The 20,432-nt window shown below is 39.3% G+C and overlaps 1 protein-coding gene across 2 annotated transcripts in view; it reads right to left on the bottom strand.

Annotated features, from left to right (window-relative positions):
* LOC122789938 overlaps positions 1 to 20,432 on the bottom strand; it is a 354,444-nt gene that overhangs the window by 259,532 nt on the left and 74,480 nt on the right. For both annotated transcript variants that reach the window (XM_044057414.1, XM_044057413.1), the window contains exon 3: positions 8,339 to 8,746. In XM_044057414.1, the coding sequence (XP_043913349.1) occupies positions 8,339 to 8,746 (408 nt within the window). The remainder of the gene's footprint in view (positions 1 to 8,338; positions 8,747 to 20,432) is intronic.

The following is a 20,432-nucleotide window of genomic DNA, read 5'->3' as shown; positions in this document are numbered from 1 at the left end:
CGTTGAGTTCGTGGAGCACACAGCCGGGGACACCATCAGGTCCCATGGATGCTGTGTTTTTTGCTTTGGAGAGAGCAGTTCTCACTTGGGCGTTGGAGATGTTTGGGGGGCTGCAATCGCTTGGTATAGATATCTCTCCTTTTTGTTTTCTCCAAAGCTGCAATTTATTTTTGCTTACTTTGTGTCCTTCAGTGGCTACAAATTTCAATAATGCTACAGTATCTTCCTTACAATCTTGCTGGGTGGGGGTGGCCAGCAGGATATCATCAACATAAAGTAAAACTTGACTACCTTTCGGTGGGATAAATCCCGCTAAATTACTTGCCATCTCTTGCGAGAATATTGTTGGGCTTTCACAATATCCCTGTGGTAATCGCGTATATGTATACCGCTTCCCCTGAAATGTAAATGCAAACCAATACTGGCTGTCAGGATGTATTGGTATTGAAAAGAACGCATTGCTGATATCTACCACAGAAAAATACTTCTATTGAGGTTTTAAATCATTCAACAAGGTGTGTGGATCTGGCACCGTAGGTGCTCTTGATATTACTGCGTCATTTACAGCTTGTAAATCTTGAACCATACGCCATTCTCCGTTTGCTTTTTTAACTGGGAATAAGGGTGTGTTACATGGTGAATCAGGAGATTCCACCAGTATTCCCTCCTTAAGTAAAGCTGCTTTGATAGGTTTAATACCTGCCTCTGCATCTTTTCTTAAGGGGTACTGTCGTTTTTGTGGTCTAAATGCTGACTTTGGCGTGATAGTAACTGGCCCTGCTGTGCGAATAAGTCCTACGTCTGATTTTCCTGTTGACCAGAGGGTTTCTGGTATGTCTAATAAAGCTTTTTCTTCCTCTTCTAATAAGAGGGTTTCTCAGCTGTCCTCGCTGGACTGCAAGTGTACAGCTGGATGTGTTTGTGTTATCCAGTTAAATTTTTGTCTTTGTACTCCCTGTTCTGATAGTTCTGATTCTGTCTGCTTTTCCCATTTTGTAACTTTTTCTCCTAGGTTTACCCATTTCAAATCTTTCTCTTTAGTTAAACTAACATGTGGTAAATTATTTGATTTATAAAGAACTCCTGGGGTAATGAACAGCTAACTACACTGTTCCCTTTCATATCCCAGTACAGATTACACAGTGCCAATCTGTTTGCACGATTTTTAAACAATTCTTGTTCATATTCTTTGTCAGGTCCTGGTGTATTACAATAATACAGAGTACAGTGCAACAGGTGTTGTATATCAATGCAAAGGGAGGGGAACTTACTGATAGCTACATTCATTAACTCTTCAGTAATTGCTCCAGGGCCGGTCGTAACCAAGTCCTGGCTGTACCAATAAAATGTTTCACCTTCCGTTTGCATTGCAAAAGTATTAGTTTGTCGCTGTGCTTCCATACCCTGCATGGTTGGAACTACTGCTATACCAAATAGTTGCATAAGATCTCTGCCCAAAAGGTTCACTGGGCACTTTGCAGAAACAACAATTTTGCTTTTCTGGGTCAATCCTGAAACAGGATCTGTTATTGTAATGTTATGGGAGAGAGGCTCCCGATACAGCTGTCCATTAGCTGCTTTCACTAGTATAAAATCATGTGATTCAGAATTTTCTGGTAGTTTGGAGGGGTGTACCAGGGTTCATGATGCCCCTGAATCGCAAAAAAAATTTGACTTCCCTCCCCTCTACCAAGTGTGTAACTTCTGATTTTGTGTCAGCTAAATAGAGCTCTAAGCTCAATAAGGCTAGGTCTAATATTTCATTTTCTTTACTATCGGTAGCTTCCTGTACTTCCTCTATTTCTTCTATCACATTCTCTGCTCCTATCACATTCTCATTTGTCCCTTTTCTATTATTCCTATCTAGTGATTCCTGACTTTCATATAGTCAGTCCTCACCCTCATCGTTTTTATCCTCCATTGCTGCCTTCTTATTTTTCTTGCAATCCTTTGCCAGGTGTCCCTTTTTACCGCATTTGAAGCACTCACCTCTCTTCTTTCTCCCTTCAGAGTCCTCTGATCGCTGATCAGATTGTTTGTTTCCCTGGGCATTCTTTTTGCCCTTTTTTCCAGACTGTACTAAATAAACTTCTCCGTCCTCCACAGCAAATACTTGGGCTTTCTTTTTCTTTTTGTTATTAAAATGCCTTTCGGCATGTCTAGCATATTCAAGCAGTGATTGTAGTCTGCTTGTACGATGGTCTACCATATGTTTTGTAATAAAACTGCTTATGGGTGCAATACTGCCTTTTAAAAATGCATTCTTTAACTGCTGCTCATATGGGGAATCTTGTGTCTGGTCTTCAGGAACCTGCATTCCACAATGGTTATTAAAACATTCTAACAATCTGGCATAATATCTATCAACAGTTTCACCTTCTTGTTGGATGCATTGATTAATGCAAGTCCAGTCTGCCCTAGGCTTCCATTTTTCAGAGATTCGGTCCTTTAGACCCTTCACTCTGTTGTCTAGTTCTGCGCTGCTATGTGGGAGGGGCTTAAGTGCAGCGTCACGGGAATTCCAGTTGCCACTGATCATGTGCCAATCTGGACCAACTATTTGTCTGACTACTTTTTCTACTTCCTCTCCATTTAAGTGATAACTTAATCTCATGCCTTGTAAGTCTTCTAAGAATTTTCTAAAATTAACTTTTGGATGGGGAATTCCCTCTGTGGCTTTCCGGATATCTTCCGGTGTCCACAGTCTGTATACTAGGAGAGTTGGGTCCTGCCCTTCTTGTCATGCCTAAGGATTTGGTACTTCTATAAGTTGGCATATCTCTTCCTCACTCATAGCTCGTGAATTTCCATTTATTTGATATAATTCAATATCCTCTCTCAAATTACGTGTTCGAGACCTAGTCTCGACAGGATCTCTAACAAACGGTTTTGGTTTCGTAGAAATAGTTGGGTATTGTGGAGGCGGGCCAGCTTGTTCATTTGCTTCATATTCTGGTAAAAGAACTGGTAAGGGAAATAGAGGGGGCGGAGGGGCCGATGCCATAACTAAGTTATTATCCTCTTTATCCAAAAACATTGCTTTTGAATTTTTATTCTTTTGTTCCCTTCGGTTTACTTCCTCAATCCACCTGTGTGCCTGAGGAATTCCCAATTTGCGCTGTTTTTTTAACCCGAGCTTTGGAATCGGTTTTTAGCTGTCTAATAAGTTTGATAAGCAAGGATTTCTCTAGTTTCCCATCAAATTCATATTTATTAACCCATTTTGTATAGTATTTAACATTATCAGCACGTTGTAATTGCATATATTTTGCGTATTCGGTTAACAGTGGGTTTCGGGGTCTTTTTGTGCATGTATTACCCATTTTGTTCTAACTTTTTAAATGTTACGTAACCCTTCTTATTTTTAAAAAAAAAATGTGGTACCACGAGTGCTTATAGTCTCTTCAGACTACCTGCCTACTTATTCTGCTTCCCTGATCTATGACAAGATAGCAATCTTTCTGTCCCTGAATTTTAACAAATTCTCAACAGAACAAATACAAACAAGTCCCTGATCTAAAACAGAAAAAAGTAGATTTCACCCTACCAGAGCCTCAGTGATTAGTCGCTCACTGTTCGAACGAAACCCGCCTTCAGTCGTAGATCAGAAAAGTGGCTGGCCTCTTTTGCACGACAAGTCAGTCGGAGGTCTTTCAAACAAGAAGAACCGATGTGGTATCTTCCCTGCGCAGTTTCATGCCACCTGGTCCATCTGATCCAAGGCTAAATGGAGGCTTCCGGTTCCAAAGGACCAAAAAATGTTAAAGGAAAATACTTCAAAGACCAATCAGCATAAGGTTCAGTTCAGGTTCCTTTATTCTTGCGCAAGGAGAGAAAAAATGCAGATACAGAGTTTGTCTAACTAAAATCAGGAAGTGTCACAATTAATAACCTTTCTTTCAAGACATTGCCCACTACGACTGACGTAGCAGATCACCAGTTCATAATGTTGCTTATTACAGTTGTTTTCTCACATTTTCAGCTGACTCTACAAAGTTTAAAAAAGATTTTTCAGTAAACAGGATGGCCTTGACGACCACCGGTCAGTTATAACTTTCTTTATATGTTATGTTACAAGTCAAGGTATTATGGCTAATTCTAGCACAATGCAATAGAGATCTCTGAAGCAGTCTATCGTTTTAGGATCTAACTTTCTTGCAACTGTGCACTTTTTCATCAACACGAACAGAGCTTATTGTTCATAATGAATGGATCTACAGAAAATAGTATTATTCTTTATTTAATTTCCTGACCTAGCAGATAATCACCTGCTTCTCAGTACATTTCCAAAGGCATAAACATGTACTTTGCTGTGCTAGCAAACTAGTTCAGAGTGCTCTTGCAGTGTCAGAAAGCACAATTTCAGAAAAGCATGTTTGCAGTCTCAAACAGAACTAATGCTGCATATAGAATAAAAACGTGTTAATCCTTTTCTGCTTATAATAAGTACTACACATATATGTTAATACATATTTTTCTAACAGTGGGGTAACAGTGGGGCAACAGGAATAACAAAGGAGAGGCCTTTCTAGACTTCTGTATGGAAAATGGCTTGACAGTAGTACCCAACACATGGTTCAGAAAGAGGGACAGTCACAAGTTCATATACAAGAGTGGCCAACATGCAACTCAGGTAGATGTCTCCTGATAAAAAGAAGGCACTGGGGTAGAATCAGTGATTGCAAAGTCATCCCCAGTAAAACAGTCAACTCTCAGCATAAACCACTGGTTGCCACAATCAGCTGCAAGCAGTGGTCAGAGAAGGCTCTACCGTCAACAGAGACCAGGCTGATGACCTTGAAGTTGACTGGAGAGAAAGTACAACATTTCAAGAAATTATTCAGGGCTCTAGCACCCTAAGAAGAAGGGTGGTAGGATGCACACTATAGGACAGATTAAGAAATGTGAACATAAGATCAGAAGCAAAAGTAGCCCCTATTCCAGAAAATATCAAAGAGAACAGATTACTGTGGTACGGGCACATGTGCAAAAAAGCAGAAGACAGTGTGGTGAAAAAGATTTGGGACAGACAGGAAGTAGTTAAGAGGAAACAAAGGCATCCAGCAAAGAGGTGGATGGATTGTGTGATTGAAGATCTATGACAGCCTGGCATGAGTGCTGAAGAGAGCAGGAGTGTGACATTGAATCGAGAGGAATGGCAACAGTTAACATGACAACCCGGCCACATGTAAAAAATGTGAAAAAGGGGGTTGATGTTGATGATGAAATGAAACAATACATTTACTGAACAACACTGGCACTTTCATGGTGCATTCCAGCAATGGCTTTAGAGCATAATGACTGATAAACTTGGTGCCATAGATGGAGTAGAACAACACTTAGGGGAACCCTGGGACAAGGGTAAGGAAGAAGTAAGCATTTTAACTATGGTAAAGGGAAAAGAAGGCAATCATGGGAATTAAGCAGGCATAAACACTTAAAGGCCTTTAATGATCACCACTACAGTGATATTTAAATGGCGCTGGATGAGCTTGGCAGGGAAGGGGGTGTGACGGCAATGTGGTCATATTTTATATTCTCCTGGGTAGGGCCCCCAACTTGAAACTTGCTGGGGACCCCCAAAATGCTAACATCGGCCCTGACTATAAATATCATGCCTTAATAGCATACAAGGTTGGAGAGAACACTAGCTACCTGAGTTAACACTTTACAAACTGTGTCTTAATGGCATATAGGGTTGGGGGGGGGCAGGAGCCACCAGGGATTACCCTGCATATCATGCCTTAATGGCATATAGGGTTGGGGGGAACACTAGCCACCAGAGTTAACATGCTAAAATTGTGCCTTATTGGCATGTAGAGTCAGGAGGTGAGCATTAAATACCAGGAATTACACTGCATATCATGCCTTAATGGTACTTAAATACAATGTGGGTCAGACACCAGAGAGAACTTCATGCCTTAATGGCACTTAAAACACAATGTGGATCGGGGGAGGGGGCACTAGACATCAGGGATTACACTGCATATTGTGCCAAAAGCACTTAGAACAAAAAATAAGATAATATGAATTGGAGGCAGGGACCATTAAGCACTGGGAATATTATAAAAATAATAGCGTGTTTTAAAAGGACTAAAATGCATTCAAATCCTGCTCTCTTCCACCTCACAAAGTGGGCATTATTCCTCTGCACCACCCCTAAATACAAGGTGTGAAATACCAACTAAAGCTAAAAAAAAAGAATTAAAACAAAAAGGTGTCAAACCCTCCACCAGTGATACAAGGAATGTCACCATTAACCCACTACATTAACCAACAAGATAGTATAGCTTGAGTATTTTTAATATATTAATGATAACTGGTTATTATTCGAGGACTACAACAGTTTGTGAGATATGAGGTAGAGGGACAGGGAGCACCTATGTGCATACCTCTCAACCTCGTAGTGTAAGAAATCAGGACAAAGATTAACAATCAGGGATGGATTTTATACCTTCCTCTTATGCACTTATTAGAACAACAACTTTTGCATTAGCAAGCATTTACTGAAAGACATAATGTCCGAAACTCGTCAAAATAAAATTTATGAGGAACAAAACACTGCCATGTGGTAAAAATATGAACATTCTGCAAAAATCTGGAGAGTTGAGAGTTACACCTATAAACGTCCTGTAAAATGAGTGGCAGTTGAGGGGGATAAAGGTATGTTCATGTGGAGAAGTCATCAAGAAGTCGAGATGAAGACTAGATAGCACCAAGAAGAAGTCTGAAATGTGACTTGGAGTCAATCAACAGAGCAGCAAGTCTAGCATCATAATGCAGTTTCTGCGCAATATAAACACCACTGAAAAAGATTGGGTAGATTATAAGTGATCTATAATGTTCGCAACTGGGAGTGTATCAGTATGGTTTGTGATGTACAATGCTTGCAAACAGGATTGTCTTGGTGTGGTTTGTTTTCATTGATATAAATGTATGATTGCCTGTGTAGTAAGTGATGGTTTAATAAAACTGTTCCTTGCTTAGAAAAGACAGGAATTTAAAAATTTATGTAATGTTGCTTAGGTTATATAATATACAGAAATATATGTTAATATAGTTTGATTACTTTTATACAAATGTAAATTTGCCTATGTCATTAGTGATAATTCAATAAAGGTGTTTGGAAAAAAGCTAAAAAAGAAACTCTACTGTATGGCATTACTGACTGCCTGTAATTTCCTGTGATTTATGAGGACAGCGACAAACACTAAAGGAGTCATGGGAGACTTTCTGACAATTCAAAGACTGGTGTGTGTGTGTGTGCGTGTGCGTGTGCGTGTGCGTGTGCGTGTGTGTGTGTGTGTGTGTGTGTGTGTGTGTCAAAGTGAATGTGGGGTTTGTCTTTGCCAACATGACACATGGGCCATTAGTGTTAACTACTGCAGAAAGTGCTAACTTACTGTGATTAAGAGACATGCAAATTAGCCAATAATAAGGCCTTTCCTCATTGCAGCTACTGGGTCTCTGAATCAGAGAATGCAACATCACAGGAACAGGGCCTTTTTACCTCAGCCCTTAATGCAAGTGCTAGTATTATTTCTGAATCCCTGGGTTCTTTTTCTGATTTTACATTTGATCTGCTTAGATGTATTTAATACATACATGTCATTTATTCAGTACTGATACGCTAATGCTACTTAGTACTAATTCTTAACAAAGAAAACAGAGCATCATCAACCCAAACTCCAGCAACTTGCTGTCAACTGCCTGCAAACATCTGTGCATGTGATTAGCAAAAAAAAAATAAGTTTATATGGAAACAGAAAGTGTGACTGTCTGCTCAAACTCGGTTACCCTGGGATTAAATGGAATATAACCAGCTAAAAAACGTTTATTGTTACTTTACATAATTTGCACTGTCTCCTGAAAAGTGGTAGGTCTTTTTATTTCAATGTCCTTGGTAATTTCAGTAAACCGTCAATTATGCAGTATATATACACATATGTATGTATATCTGTATGCATCTGGTTATAAAACAAGGTTCAAACAATCACTTCACAGTGTTGACTCCTACAGTCTTCCCATTCTGTTTTAAACCATTTCCCCTTTTTGCAATTGCACACATATGTAACAGGATAAAATGATACAATTTACATAGAGTGGTACAACATCATGGCTGAAAGTACATAAATACAAAATAATATCTAGAATTTGCTACCTACTCCTTGCAGAAAAACGGGTTTAATTCTGGTTATCCCAAGTAGGTGGCATTCAGTAGGTAATGGTGATGTGCCATCAGTCTTTTTACAAACAAAATTATACCTCATCTGTAGGCTGCTAGCATAATCACTGCACTTATTTAGAAAAGAAACTAAAAAATTAATGAAGAAAATACCTGAAAGTCAACCGGTTCAAAAAGGCAATCCTCGTCAATTTGTTCTTTGTAAGCTTCAATGTTGTAAGCGCCAGACCGGTGGACACGACTTAAATATTTCCCATTGTCAGCCACAAAAACCACTTTGTGATCCTGGCTATCCAGTTGAAATTCACAGGAAACATCTGGTTCGTCTTTGGCTGGTTCTATGTAGTCAATGCCACAGCGCTGGACACGGCTAAGGTACTTGTTCTGGGGAGTCTTAATATAAATCGTTCTATCTGAAGCTAGAAACATCAAAAACCGGCAGGTAGAGTCAAGACTGGGTTTTGCTGCTTGAATAATGTCTCTGTCAGAGGAATTACCAACACTCCAGAAATGTCCATTGTCTGCCTTCAGTGCAAACACTCCCTGTGTAATCATGGTAATCTGTCAGAAAAAGAAGAAGTTACAATTGGAGCTACATGGTCCACATAATCACAGTGATATCTGTAAAGCTATTATTATATTACATATCTATATACTCTTAAATATAACTAAAGGCCTGTTAGCCAAGAGAGTTTTTATTAGAATATTTTATTCTTACCACTCGGGTGCTTTTGTATCACAGGAAAGATTAAAATTTAGCTTTGATTCGTAGTTCCAGGAAAAGTTTATTTTGTGACGTGGGCTTTATTTTTATGAAGCTGTTTCCAAGCCTTATCCCTAGGTTTCAGTATGGATCTGCATTCATTATTAAGCCAAGGTGCATAGTTTGCTTCAACTCTGATGGTTCTGGGGGATGCATGGCAATTGGAAATGCCAACTACTACAGGTCCCAGTCATTCAGAATTTACTTTTGACCAGCCAGCTGTTGAAATTACAAAATGAATCAGAAAAAGAAATAGTTGTCCCTCTTCCTTTCCAGAGAAACTGCCCTAGAAAGAAAAGCGGTTTCATGGGAAGCACACCGCTGGTCAATAAGCACACAAGAAGCAATCACGGATGTTGACGCTGTAAATTTTAAAAAGCAAAATAGTACCTTTGTCAGAACCTTCATCAGACCCTCAAAAGTAACACTGCACATGTGGAAGTGGCCAGTTCAATGGTGAGTTAATGTGATTAAGCCTAAAACTGCCACTGAAAATGGGTCATTACTCACTGAGTAGTCTGCTATAAACTGTCTTGTTTTTCCCCTCCTGGATTTGACTATAAACTGTTTACCCTCAAATATTTAAACACAGTTTAAAGACAGCTAAAAAAGTAGAGTTGTGCAAATAAAGTTATCATAACAGTGGATGTTCTAATAGACTGCTGTTGCAGTAGCTTAAGCTGAGGGTCTGCCCTGGTCGTGCTTAGCTTGTCTGCTACAATGTTTAGCTCGGATAGAATGTATGAAACCTGAAGAGTCAAAATGAGCAGAGTTGCTACCTCCCAGGCTATCATAGCAAGTCTGCAAAGGGCTTAAGATCTGGTGCCCCCATTTGTTTATGTACTAACCACATCACTGTAGAGTTGTCTAAAAAATCTTGCAAGGGTCCTGACACTGACAGCCCCAGGAAGAACAATACTCTGCCCCAACACACATACAGTAAAACAAAAAGTAGGAAACTCTAAAAATAGATTTCTTTTTTACATTCTGTTCACACAAGCATTTACACAGTAAAAATCCCTGACAAGCAGCGGCATTTCAAGGGAAATGTTTCCTAGCTAAAACAAGTAACTTTCCAGAAAAAAATAAAAACACAAGTTTTCCTCAAAAAAAAATAGTTTAGAGGAAGGTTTTCCCCAAAAAGAGATCTGCCCAACCTTGAAAGATTGATAGCCAAATGACAGTTCCACAAACCCTGTCAAAGGAGCACCCTTTGACAGCAAGAAAGCTCTAAGGTTTTGGTGCTATGTCTTTTTATATGGAACTCCTCTCAAGCTCCAGTTAGAACATGTGAGTGGCAACCTTAAGCTTTGAAAAGCTAGACGGCTGACAGAGTTAGGACCCAAACAGTTTGGGCTACTACAATGGTGAGCTAATGGTAAACATCAAAAGGAATCTATATTTTTCTGATCAGTTTTACCATGAAGCATGTGATCCCCTCAACAGCGATGATGGCTGTTAAGGGAAATCCCCAATCCTCTATCCTATGAATAAGACGGCAATTCCCACATGGACCAGATTGAGTCATTACTTTAACCAGACAAAGTCCATGCCTGCTCAAATAAGGATATCATGTTTGATAAAAGAATACATTATATGGGACAGAACCTTAACCAGACATTACGGTCTCTTTTCTCTTCCAGAAAAAGGTATATTAAGATGATAAAACTCCCATATTCAAAGTATTACACTACCTACTCTCTGAACCACTTCTGGATATCATGAATATCAATACCCAATCGCCGGTATCCAAAAACACAGACAGGCTTTATAGGGCAAGTACAGAAAGGCATAATCTGTTCAACAGAAGCATCCTCCAGCCATTTCTCTTCATATTCTAGAAAGTCATTATCACTGATCACTTTACAATTCTGATATGCTAAGGTTGATTGAAAGATATAGCAGAAAAGTGTACAACATTCAGTAATTTGACTCCAAAATTCTGTTGACAGAGACAAACAAGAAAAATTCAATACCACCACTGAAAATACTGAGGCCCACACCCTGAAATGTGCATAGGATTCAAGAGAGACCTCATCAGCCATTTTGGCAGTTAAGATGAGAAGGAATGCCTGGCTGCTTTGATTAATTTTTAGGAATGTTGCTGGCAATTTTTTTGCTCCCCACGGGACTTTGCTGTAATCCAACTGGCCCCTTTGTTCCAGGGAGATAGGAGACGGCCATGCCTTGGCTAGCTGAGAGCCTTTCATCTCATTTGCTCCTGACTGGCAATCCAGACTCACCCTCCATTCCTATGAGAGCATCAGGTGGTAATAAAACAGGCCAACTTGATGGTCCTGGGGGCAGCCTACTATCTCTGCCCGACAGCACCACCCCCAGCAACTCATCTGAGCCTCATGACTGTTACTTCCTTAGCGGAAGGATGCCTGCAGATGCTGGATTACCTTCATCTTAATATTGTGGATGAACTACTAACAGAATGTGCTCGGCAGGCTTGACCTCCACTAGGTGTCACCCATATGGCAAATCACAGCCAACTCAGTCTCCCAGGATGAGTAACCTGGCAATAGCCACACACTCCTAGCCAGCTACTACAGGCATCTGAGCCACTAATCAAACTCAGACAAGCAGCAAAGTAGTCAGGGCTTTATTCCTCTATGTCACACAATTGTCTGGTGCTGACATTCTTGCAAGCTGGTTGGTGACTACAACAGGTCCTTAACTTTATCACTCAAACTAACCTCAAGTTAAATACTATCTTGCTAAGGGAACTGAAATCTTGGTTCATTCTATAGCTCCACTCCTGAAGGTGAGAAGAGCTGAGGTTGGATTATAACTGGAAGAGAGTATGGGAGGCTCTAGGGGGACACATGGGGGCATGTGTCCCCCTGAGTGTCCCAGTTCCAGAGAATACTAAAAATTCTCGATACTGAGAATACTAAAACAAGTGCTTGATGTTTTCAGCTGAGTGCATGCACTTGTACATGAGTACACCATACAAGTACAACTGACTCTTTAGCTTGCTTTTTCAATGTCTTATGCTTTTTGAATGTCTTTTAGTTGGAAGATTAAATGAGGTGGAGGTATCCATTACTACATTTTAAGCAGTTGGCGAGGAGAAGGAACCAAGTGTCTTTACGAAAGTGGTGGTTACTATATTTTAGTCAGAGCGTGTGTATGTGTAATGCCCCAGTTAGAAAGGGGTTTCCTGGTTAAGTGACTTGCTGAGAGTGACCTAGAAGGCAGTAGTCAGAATCAAACCATGTGTCCCTGAGGCAGCTCAGTATAAGCAAGTATAAAGTACTATTTTTAACCATGCTGTAAACTCCCTCTCTGGTTATTAGTAAATGCTCCACATTCTGCCCATTTGTTTCACCCTATGAGAGATAGTATAGTGCTCCATATTTTGAAGATGGAATGTTTACTATGGCTGCAGTTTCCTGAATTCTCTTGCTTGTTGGCGATATGCATGTTATGGTAATGTCAAATCATACTGAACATTCTGAAAATAAAGAAGCTTCAGCTGAAGAATTTATGGATATTTAGTTTTCATTATCTTAGTCATTAAAACTATAAATTCTTCTGCTGAAACTTGTTCATAGACAGTTGTAATAACATTCAGAAAATCATAACAACATTTAAAAATCTGCATATCCAAAAAGTATTAAAATCCTGGAATGGATTACTGTGACCACACATTCCTTTTTGAATGCTAATCATACATCTCTACTGTCCCTAATATTTGCAGAATACAGAAAATCATAACAACATTTAAAAATCTGCATATCCAAAAAGTATTAAAATCCTGGAATGGATTACTGTGACCACACATTCCTTTTTGAATGCTAATCATACATCTCTACTGTCCCTAATATTTGCAGAATACAGAAAATCATAACAACATTTAAAAATCTGCATATCCAAAAAGTATTAAAATCCTGGAATGGATTACTGTGACCACACATTCCTTTTTGAATGCTAATCATACATCTCTACTGTCCCTAATATTTGCAGAATACCCATGATTTTGCTTCAGATGTTTGTCCTGTCCCTCATAACATTTTTTGATTTTCTTGTAAATCACTTGTGATTACAGTCAATCAGTAATGTTAAACATTGGAGTTTTATACTTCTTATTGTTCGAAAAGTGTCTATTTATGCAAAAGATGTTGTTCTATTAACTTTTTATATGAATTACAGTAATATTTTAAAATTGTTCCTGATTTTATCACCTCCATCCCCTGAATAATTTTTGGCTTTGTCCAGACTTCTAAGCTAAAAAAGATGAGGTGTATGGTGCTAACTAAAGCATTCAGTTCTAAATTATTTCTACTGGAGTTATTTCAGCAAATGAGAAATAGAGTAGTAGGAAATTCACCTTGCTGCATTTACTTGTCATCATTTTTGTCTTTATCAGTGCTGTTTTCCTCAGATGGGGATAGGAAACTAAGATGTGCTTGTTTGCAGTCTCAGAAACTCAGCAGGCAGCACACTAGCCTTTGGTGCAGAAGATTGTGGGTTCTGATCCCAAACTAGATACTTGGATTAATTTTTCCAATACTGAGATTGCAATGCAGCATGGGGGAGGGGTACTGCACTCTTGGGTGTTCCATCCTTTGCTGAGCAGCCAAGTGCTCCGGATTATGTGGAATGCTCCACATTTAAAAGATCTCTTAGGTGCTTTTCTGCTGTTACGCACTGAAGAGTGATGGCTCCGCTTTACTTTTTCTGATTGGTTCATATACCGCAAATAGAGTCAATTGGCATTGAGGTAAATGAGCCAGTCAAGAAATAAATTCTAGGCAAAGCAAGCCAATGAAGTAAGAGCCAATCACTACAGGACTTTCTCTTAACACAGCTGATAGCAACATCACAATGTGGTTTCGCACCATTGTGAAACCTTGAAAAACGATTATTGTAAAACACTTATTCTTCTGTTTACTTTTGGAACATGCTTCTTTTGCTGGAGGAGTTTTGAAGTTTTTCTTCTACAGCTGCTACAAGCATTATTTGTGAAGGAGTGAGGAGGACTGGAGCGTAGTTAGGAATTTGGGACAGTGGCACTTCTGCTGGGCTCGTGGAGTTTGTCTGCTTTCCTTTTGTTTTTTTTTTTTGTTTTTTTGTACCTTTCTTGTTTTTTTTGTACCACAGTTAGTGGCGTTTACAACTGCCTTGCCTACCTCTTTTTCTTGGTGAGTTGGTGCAGGTTATAATGGGTCAGGAATGGTAAATACCAATTTTATACTTTGTCTTACTGGAAGGAAATGAAATATAGGTTTTTGCAAAGTCTGTTCTATTATTCTGAATTTGATTATGGTCATTAATGCAAGACGGGAGATTTATGCTAGTTATTGTTAAGATAATGTATACTGATGCAAAACCTGTTTGTCGTGTTAACTTTTATAAGACTTGTGGTGCTGTGTTGTAAAGGTCATGTAATGTAGGGTGATGCAAAAAGCATCTTCCTTGATGAATCATTGAGGGTTGCAGTATGTTAGAGGTTCATGCTTTGCAGTTAAAATGTAGGTCTGTGCAAAACATATTCTGTTATTTACTTTCACTGCAGTCAGTTATGTCAGATGAGAGGTTCATGCTGATTTTTCAGATAGTGTGTGGTTAATGTGATGTGAAACCTCTTGGCTGTTTTTATCTACTTTTAAACAACTTTCGTGCAGTGTGTCAGAAGAGGTTCCTCTTCTAAATACAGGGTTATGCAAAACATTTTGTATTACTTTTGCACTTATGGTGATGTCTGTTTAGAGATTAAAGTGTTCAGACAATGTAATTTGATGGAAAAACCTGTTGCTCTTTTAACTTTTTAAAGGAAAAATGCAGTCTCTCACTAATGACTACCTACAGAGGTTCATACTTACATACAGGTAATGTAAGTTGGTGCAAGTATGTTCATTTTAAAAGGATAGTGGTGTTGTAATGCCAGACTATAATTTCATGTTATCATTGTTCAAAGAATATAGACCGATAACGGTGCTATTATCTTTTTAAATGAATCAGACTGTGGTCTTTTAGTAAACATTGCAGTTGCAGTTTTATTGTTCATTAAATGTAGGTTGATGCAAAAACCTGTTCCATTTATGCTTTTGAATGGATTACAGTAGAAAACTGCTGTTGCATTCGTTTGAGTTTACAGTTCTGTTTCTAAACTTGTCCTTTTGTTACATTTTATAATGCTGCATTTTCTGCTCTTAACACTGAGGTCATCACTACTGTTATTTGTGGTTGTGGACTTGTGTAAATAGATGTGCTGTGGTACAATATTGCAGGTATTTTGGTAAACAGTGTTGCAGCAGACTGACTGTTTTAGTCATGCAGAATTTCATTTTAGTTGATCTACAGAGTAGCAATTTTTCTCTTATTACATAGGCAAAGAAGTTTGAAGTTTTAGGGGTGCTACGCAGCATGTAGAACATTTTTTGATACATTGACCAGTTATATACAGCTGCATACAATAAGAAGTGTGCATCTAAAGTACATTAAATACACATGTCCATAGATATAGTGCAATGTATAGATGTAGAATTGTTTGCAGTGCGCAACATACAGCAGGATAGTGTTTAGCAAACATTTAGAGCAATGCAATATTGTTGGAAATGGTATTTATAGGCAGTTCTACTATGATTCTGTACAATAGTTTTAATTTTAGTTGGATACTCTATAGTAGCTCTGTTTTATATTTGGTTATTTATGGTATTGTAGAGTATAAACAAGTCTGATTTAAATTACAAGTTGTGTCTTTTTATAGAATATCTAGAAATGTATAGTGTTAACTTTTGGCTATGTACTTGAACTTCATGCTTTTGTTTGAAAGTCCACTTCAACCAGGCACCATGGAAATGGTACATTTTCACGTACTACAAAAATAGGGTGTTCCACATTTTGGCTGCTTGTCACACATTGTTTAGGCTGTGTGTTCCACATTGGCCTCTTAAGAGGTTGAGAGCTATGATCCTTTGAAAGGTTTGTTAAACTGAGGCCCCATCTGCTTGAGTTACTAGCAGCTCAGGTGGATGTAAAAGATCCCATAATGCTTATCAAAAAGAGTAGGGGCCCTTAATTTATAAACGAAAATAAATTTACTAAATATTTACATATTTACAAGTGTGCATATGCATACAGAGACACACACAAATATATATATATATATATATATATATATATATATATACACACACACACACACACAAATCTGTTTACACAATCATATTACATTTTCATTCCTGACACACCTGGAATCTTTCTTCTATAACCACCATTTGATTTTACTTAATATTGTTGCTTAAATCCATTTACCATTAAACATAATTTCATTTATTTTCTTTCATTTCATATAACCCATATAACGTACGATAACTTTTTATCTTTTCTTTTAACATTATTTACTTATATTCTTACAATATCCATGTTTTATCATATCCATGTTTATTTTACCTACTTCTTTTATATCTTCAACTTCAAAAAATCTTCTTTACATAGGTTTCCCCATAACTTTTTACTCTTGCCCCAGGATTCAATAAACTCCATGTAGGGTTCGTGCAGAGCCTACATGGAGTAGTACCACATAAGCGAGGTTGCACTATAGCCGTCATTACGCCATGCATATTACTGAAGCACACCACGCGTAACCAAGGTTTTGTGGCTCGTACCACAGCTGCAGGCTCTAAAACCTGCTCTAGGAATGTGGATACTATACCTGTGTAAGGTTGTTGGCCATGAAAGGCTGATGATATACTCCCCAACTGTACAGTTTTTCGCAGAATGCCCAGATTTTGTAATAATACTTTTCTTCCATTTTTTATATGAAAAACATTGCAGTATCAGACTTCTTACCCTTCAGAAAATTCATGTTAATGCAAAACATGTTATTCGATGTACTAACTTTGAAAGAGCAATAATTTAAAAAAGTCCCGATTTTTGAGCCTGTGTTCCCCCCATTATTTATGCCTTTGTCTAGATCTCTTGCTGTAATCTGCTGGATAATGCAAATAGACATAACTTGTCTGTATGACTGGACCACCCATATTGCACACATGGGCCAGATAGGTAAAAATAAAAAAACGGATGCATTCAATTAATACAAATGCAAATTGTGCAAACCCACTAAGCGACACTGTGTTGCGGTTAGCAGTAATTAGTTAATGAATACTCAGATAGCTTAAATCAATCTAACTAATTCTGTGGCAGTAGGTATAAGGTGTTTGTCTACAGTGCAGATGGTCAAGGGTTCTAATATAGAGTGTGCAAACTTTTAATTTACTCTTGTGACAGTGTAGACCTTAAGTGAAACATAGACAAGTTTATTCTCAGACTTCTAGTGGCAACAGCTGTTAAGTATAGGACTACTGTCCACATGGTTCAGGGTTCGAAAACAGCAAATGCCATACGCTTTTAATGTTGTTCCACTTCACATTACATTTACTCTCATTTATAATACTTGACATACTGTAGCTGATATTAATATTTGCATGCATGAGGCCTGGGACACTAACATTGTCTCAGTTATGTACCTATTTTATTTATCTATGTATTGTGCATGCTTTATGAAAAGTATGACTTAGAGTATACTGTGTACTACAGTTGTGCAAGTATATTTTTGGTATCCCATTTGATTAACAGAGTTACACAAGAGCCTGTATATCAAAAAAACCTGCAAATTGCATTATTTGTCACTGTTGTGCATCGCTTATCATCACACAAACACATTATGCTAGGGTGCATTTGTTTGCATGAAGCTAAGCAGTGCGCAACCTATTCCAATATTGCAAAATCCAGGCAGTGTGCACTGTCAATAAGCGCAATGCGTGGAATTGGCAGGAAACATGATATAAAAAGTGTAAGCTAATTCCACCTAAAACACGGCTTTTCAGCGCTTCTGTGGATCCCTAGTGATATCTGCATTGCTTACTGTACTTATTTCCTTGTTTCACTTGAAAGAAAGTTACTGTTTGTCGTTTTTGCATTTAAGTTACCTGAAACACATTGCATTTAAGTTACCTGGCACTTGCTCACTAAAGCAATTATATAAGTCAGCACTAAAATATTAAAAGCACTACACCCTCACAAACTCCCCTTGAGTACCTCGTTCCCCATTGGCCCTTTTCTTTTAATTATAAAGGAATTCCCAATACTATTCTAGCATATCCAAAGGTCAGTTGTCAGTCTCCTCTCCAGTCCAGCTGGTGAATCTGGGAATCTTGAGGCAATGTTACAACTGCCTCATGTACACAGACAACCCTCTCCTCCTCCCAACAAATTCCAACACATGTGAGAGATGCAACCATATAGCCATACTGGAGGCTAAGCTCTTTCAACTCAGTACTGGCGAAACCAGTCAGGAGGAGAAGGAAACCACACTCACTACAATTCCAGTCTCACATAGACCTACCACGACAGCAAACCAAACACATAAACACACAAAAACATACTCGAAGGCTCTAAATAAAACTCTGCCTAAGCAGCAGAGACCTCCAAAGCAGACATCCAAGAAACCGCTACCCCAAAACAAAACACATGCAACACATAGCTCACAAAGCCAGTGTGCCGAACAGTCACAGCCCTTAAGGCTAAACAACACACCTGATACACTTGTAATAGGTGACTCTATCATCAGGCACACTGATGTCCCACTCACCAGGCTGAACAAGGAGAAGGTCACAGTGAGCTGCCTGTCAGGCGCTAGGATCCGCCACATAACACAAGCACTCAGGTCACTCCAAAGCAAGTACAGATATGACTCAGTCATTGTCTATGCTGGTGTGAATGACCTGAGACGTACCTCCCTGGACTACATGAAAAGAGACATAAAGGAGCTCTCTGAGCATGTAGCCCAGGCCGGTATGACCCTGACCTTGAGTAGCATCTTACCCTCACCAAGAATGATGCCACAATATGAAGACAAGATGATCAATTTCAACAACTGGCTTAAGTATTGGTGTCATTCAAAGGGGATCCAATGCCTGTCAGCCAGGGATGACATGCTCGACAAGCCACGATGCTTCGCTAGGGACGGCTTGCACCTGTCACCCCTGGGCTTTTGGATATTGGCAAAGGCTCTTGCTACCCCCATAGTGCCTTTTTTAGGCAAGGCTCAAAAGATAAACCCACCTCCATAGGTATCACAAGGGATAAGAAACTAAGAGTAATGCTACTCAATGACAGAAGTCTAAACCTCAAGATGCACGCACTCGAAACTCTCCTTAGCATGGAGAACATAGATATCTGTGCAGTAACAGAAACCTGGTTCAAGGCTCCCGAGAGCACCCCAGCACTACCAGGTTATACCTCATACCATGCTTTTCAGCCCCAAAACTTGGACCGTACCACAAAAGGAGGGGGAGTATCAATATTCGTCAAAGATACACACACCTTCAGGTTGGTGGCACAGCACAAAGCATCAGAAACTATCCATGTGCAACTAACAGTGGGTAAAACTGCCTTCCAGTTTATAGCCTGCTACAGACCACCCTCCCAAACCCAGGAACCCCACTCGACCTTCCTGAGAACACTGGAAAATATGAAGGTCTCTCCAAACACCATTATATTGGGCGACTTCAACTATCCAAACATAGACTGGGAGCATTACTCTAGCTCCAACACCCTAGCCCAAAGGTTCCTAGAATTTATAAACTCAAATGCTATGGAACAACCTGTTACCACTCCCACAAGAGGGGAAAACATACTGGACCTGATCATCACCAACATGGGGACTCTATGCTCCAGACCAGAAGTGTATCCCTCACTGGTAAGATCAGACCATAAACTAATCTCCCTGGATATTCACATCCCGACGCCACCCCCTGCCCTGAAAACCACAGTGAAAAACTTCTCTAAAGCAAATTTCACACTCCTCAAAACAGAGGTGGAATCCTTCAAAGCCCCCGGGCCTGTGGAAAATACGGCCCAGACCGCAGAATCCTTTATAAACGCATTCTGTCAACACCTTCAGGAATGCATGGATCATGCAATCCCAAACAAAACCAAGACCCAATCCTCCAAAGGCAGACGTCCTGTCTGGTGGACCCCAGCCATAAACAAACTATACAATAGAAAGAGGAAGCTACTACATGATAGAGCAAAATCCAAAAAGGGAAGGCATCTCTGATCAGTATTAGCAAAAAACTATGGGCACTCATAAAATCGTCTAAGGACAGCTTCGAGAGAAAAATTGCACAGGACACTAAGGATAATCACAAGGCTTTCTTTAGTTATGTTAGGAACCTGGGTGGGAATTCCCAGATATGCTCAGAATTAGTCCAAAATGACAAAAAATACACCGAACCCACAGACATTGCCAACATCCTAGCTGACAGGTTCAGCGCAAACACCCCCCCACCAAAAGGGCAAATATTTATCCCAGCAGAGTGCTTCCCCCCTGACATCTCAGATGCTCAGGTAAGAGCTGCCCTCTCCAAAGCAAAAAACACAGCATCAATGGGACCAGACGATGTCCCGGGCTGCGTCCTACATGAACTCCAAGAAGAGCTAAACCCAAACATAAAACTACTGTTC

This window comes from Protopterus annectens, chromosome 15.part0, assembly GCF_019279795.1.
Source record: "Protopterus annectens isolate FY-2018-M chromosome 15.part0, PAN1.0, whole genome shotgun sequence".
NCBI classification, from domain to species: domain Eukaryota; kingdom Metazoa; phylum Chordata; order Ceratodontiformes; family Protopteridae; genus Protopterus; species Protopterus annectens.
This window is presented reverse-complemented; position numbering and strand designations above follow the sequence as displayed.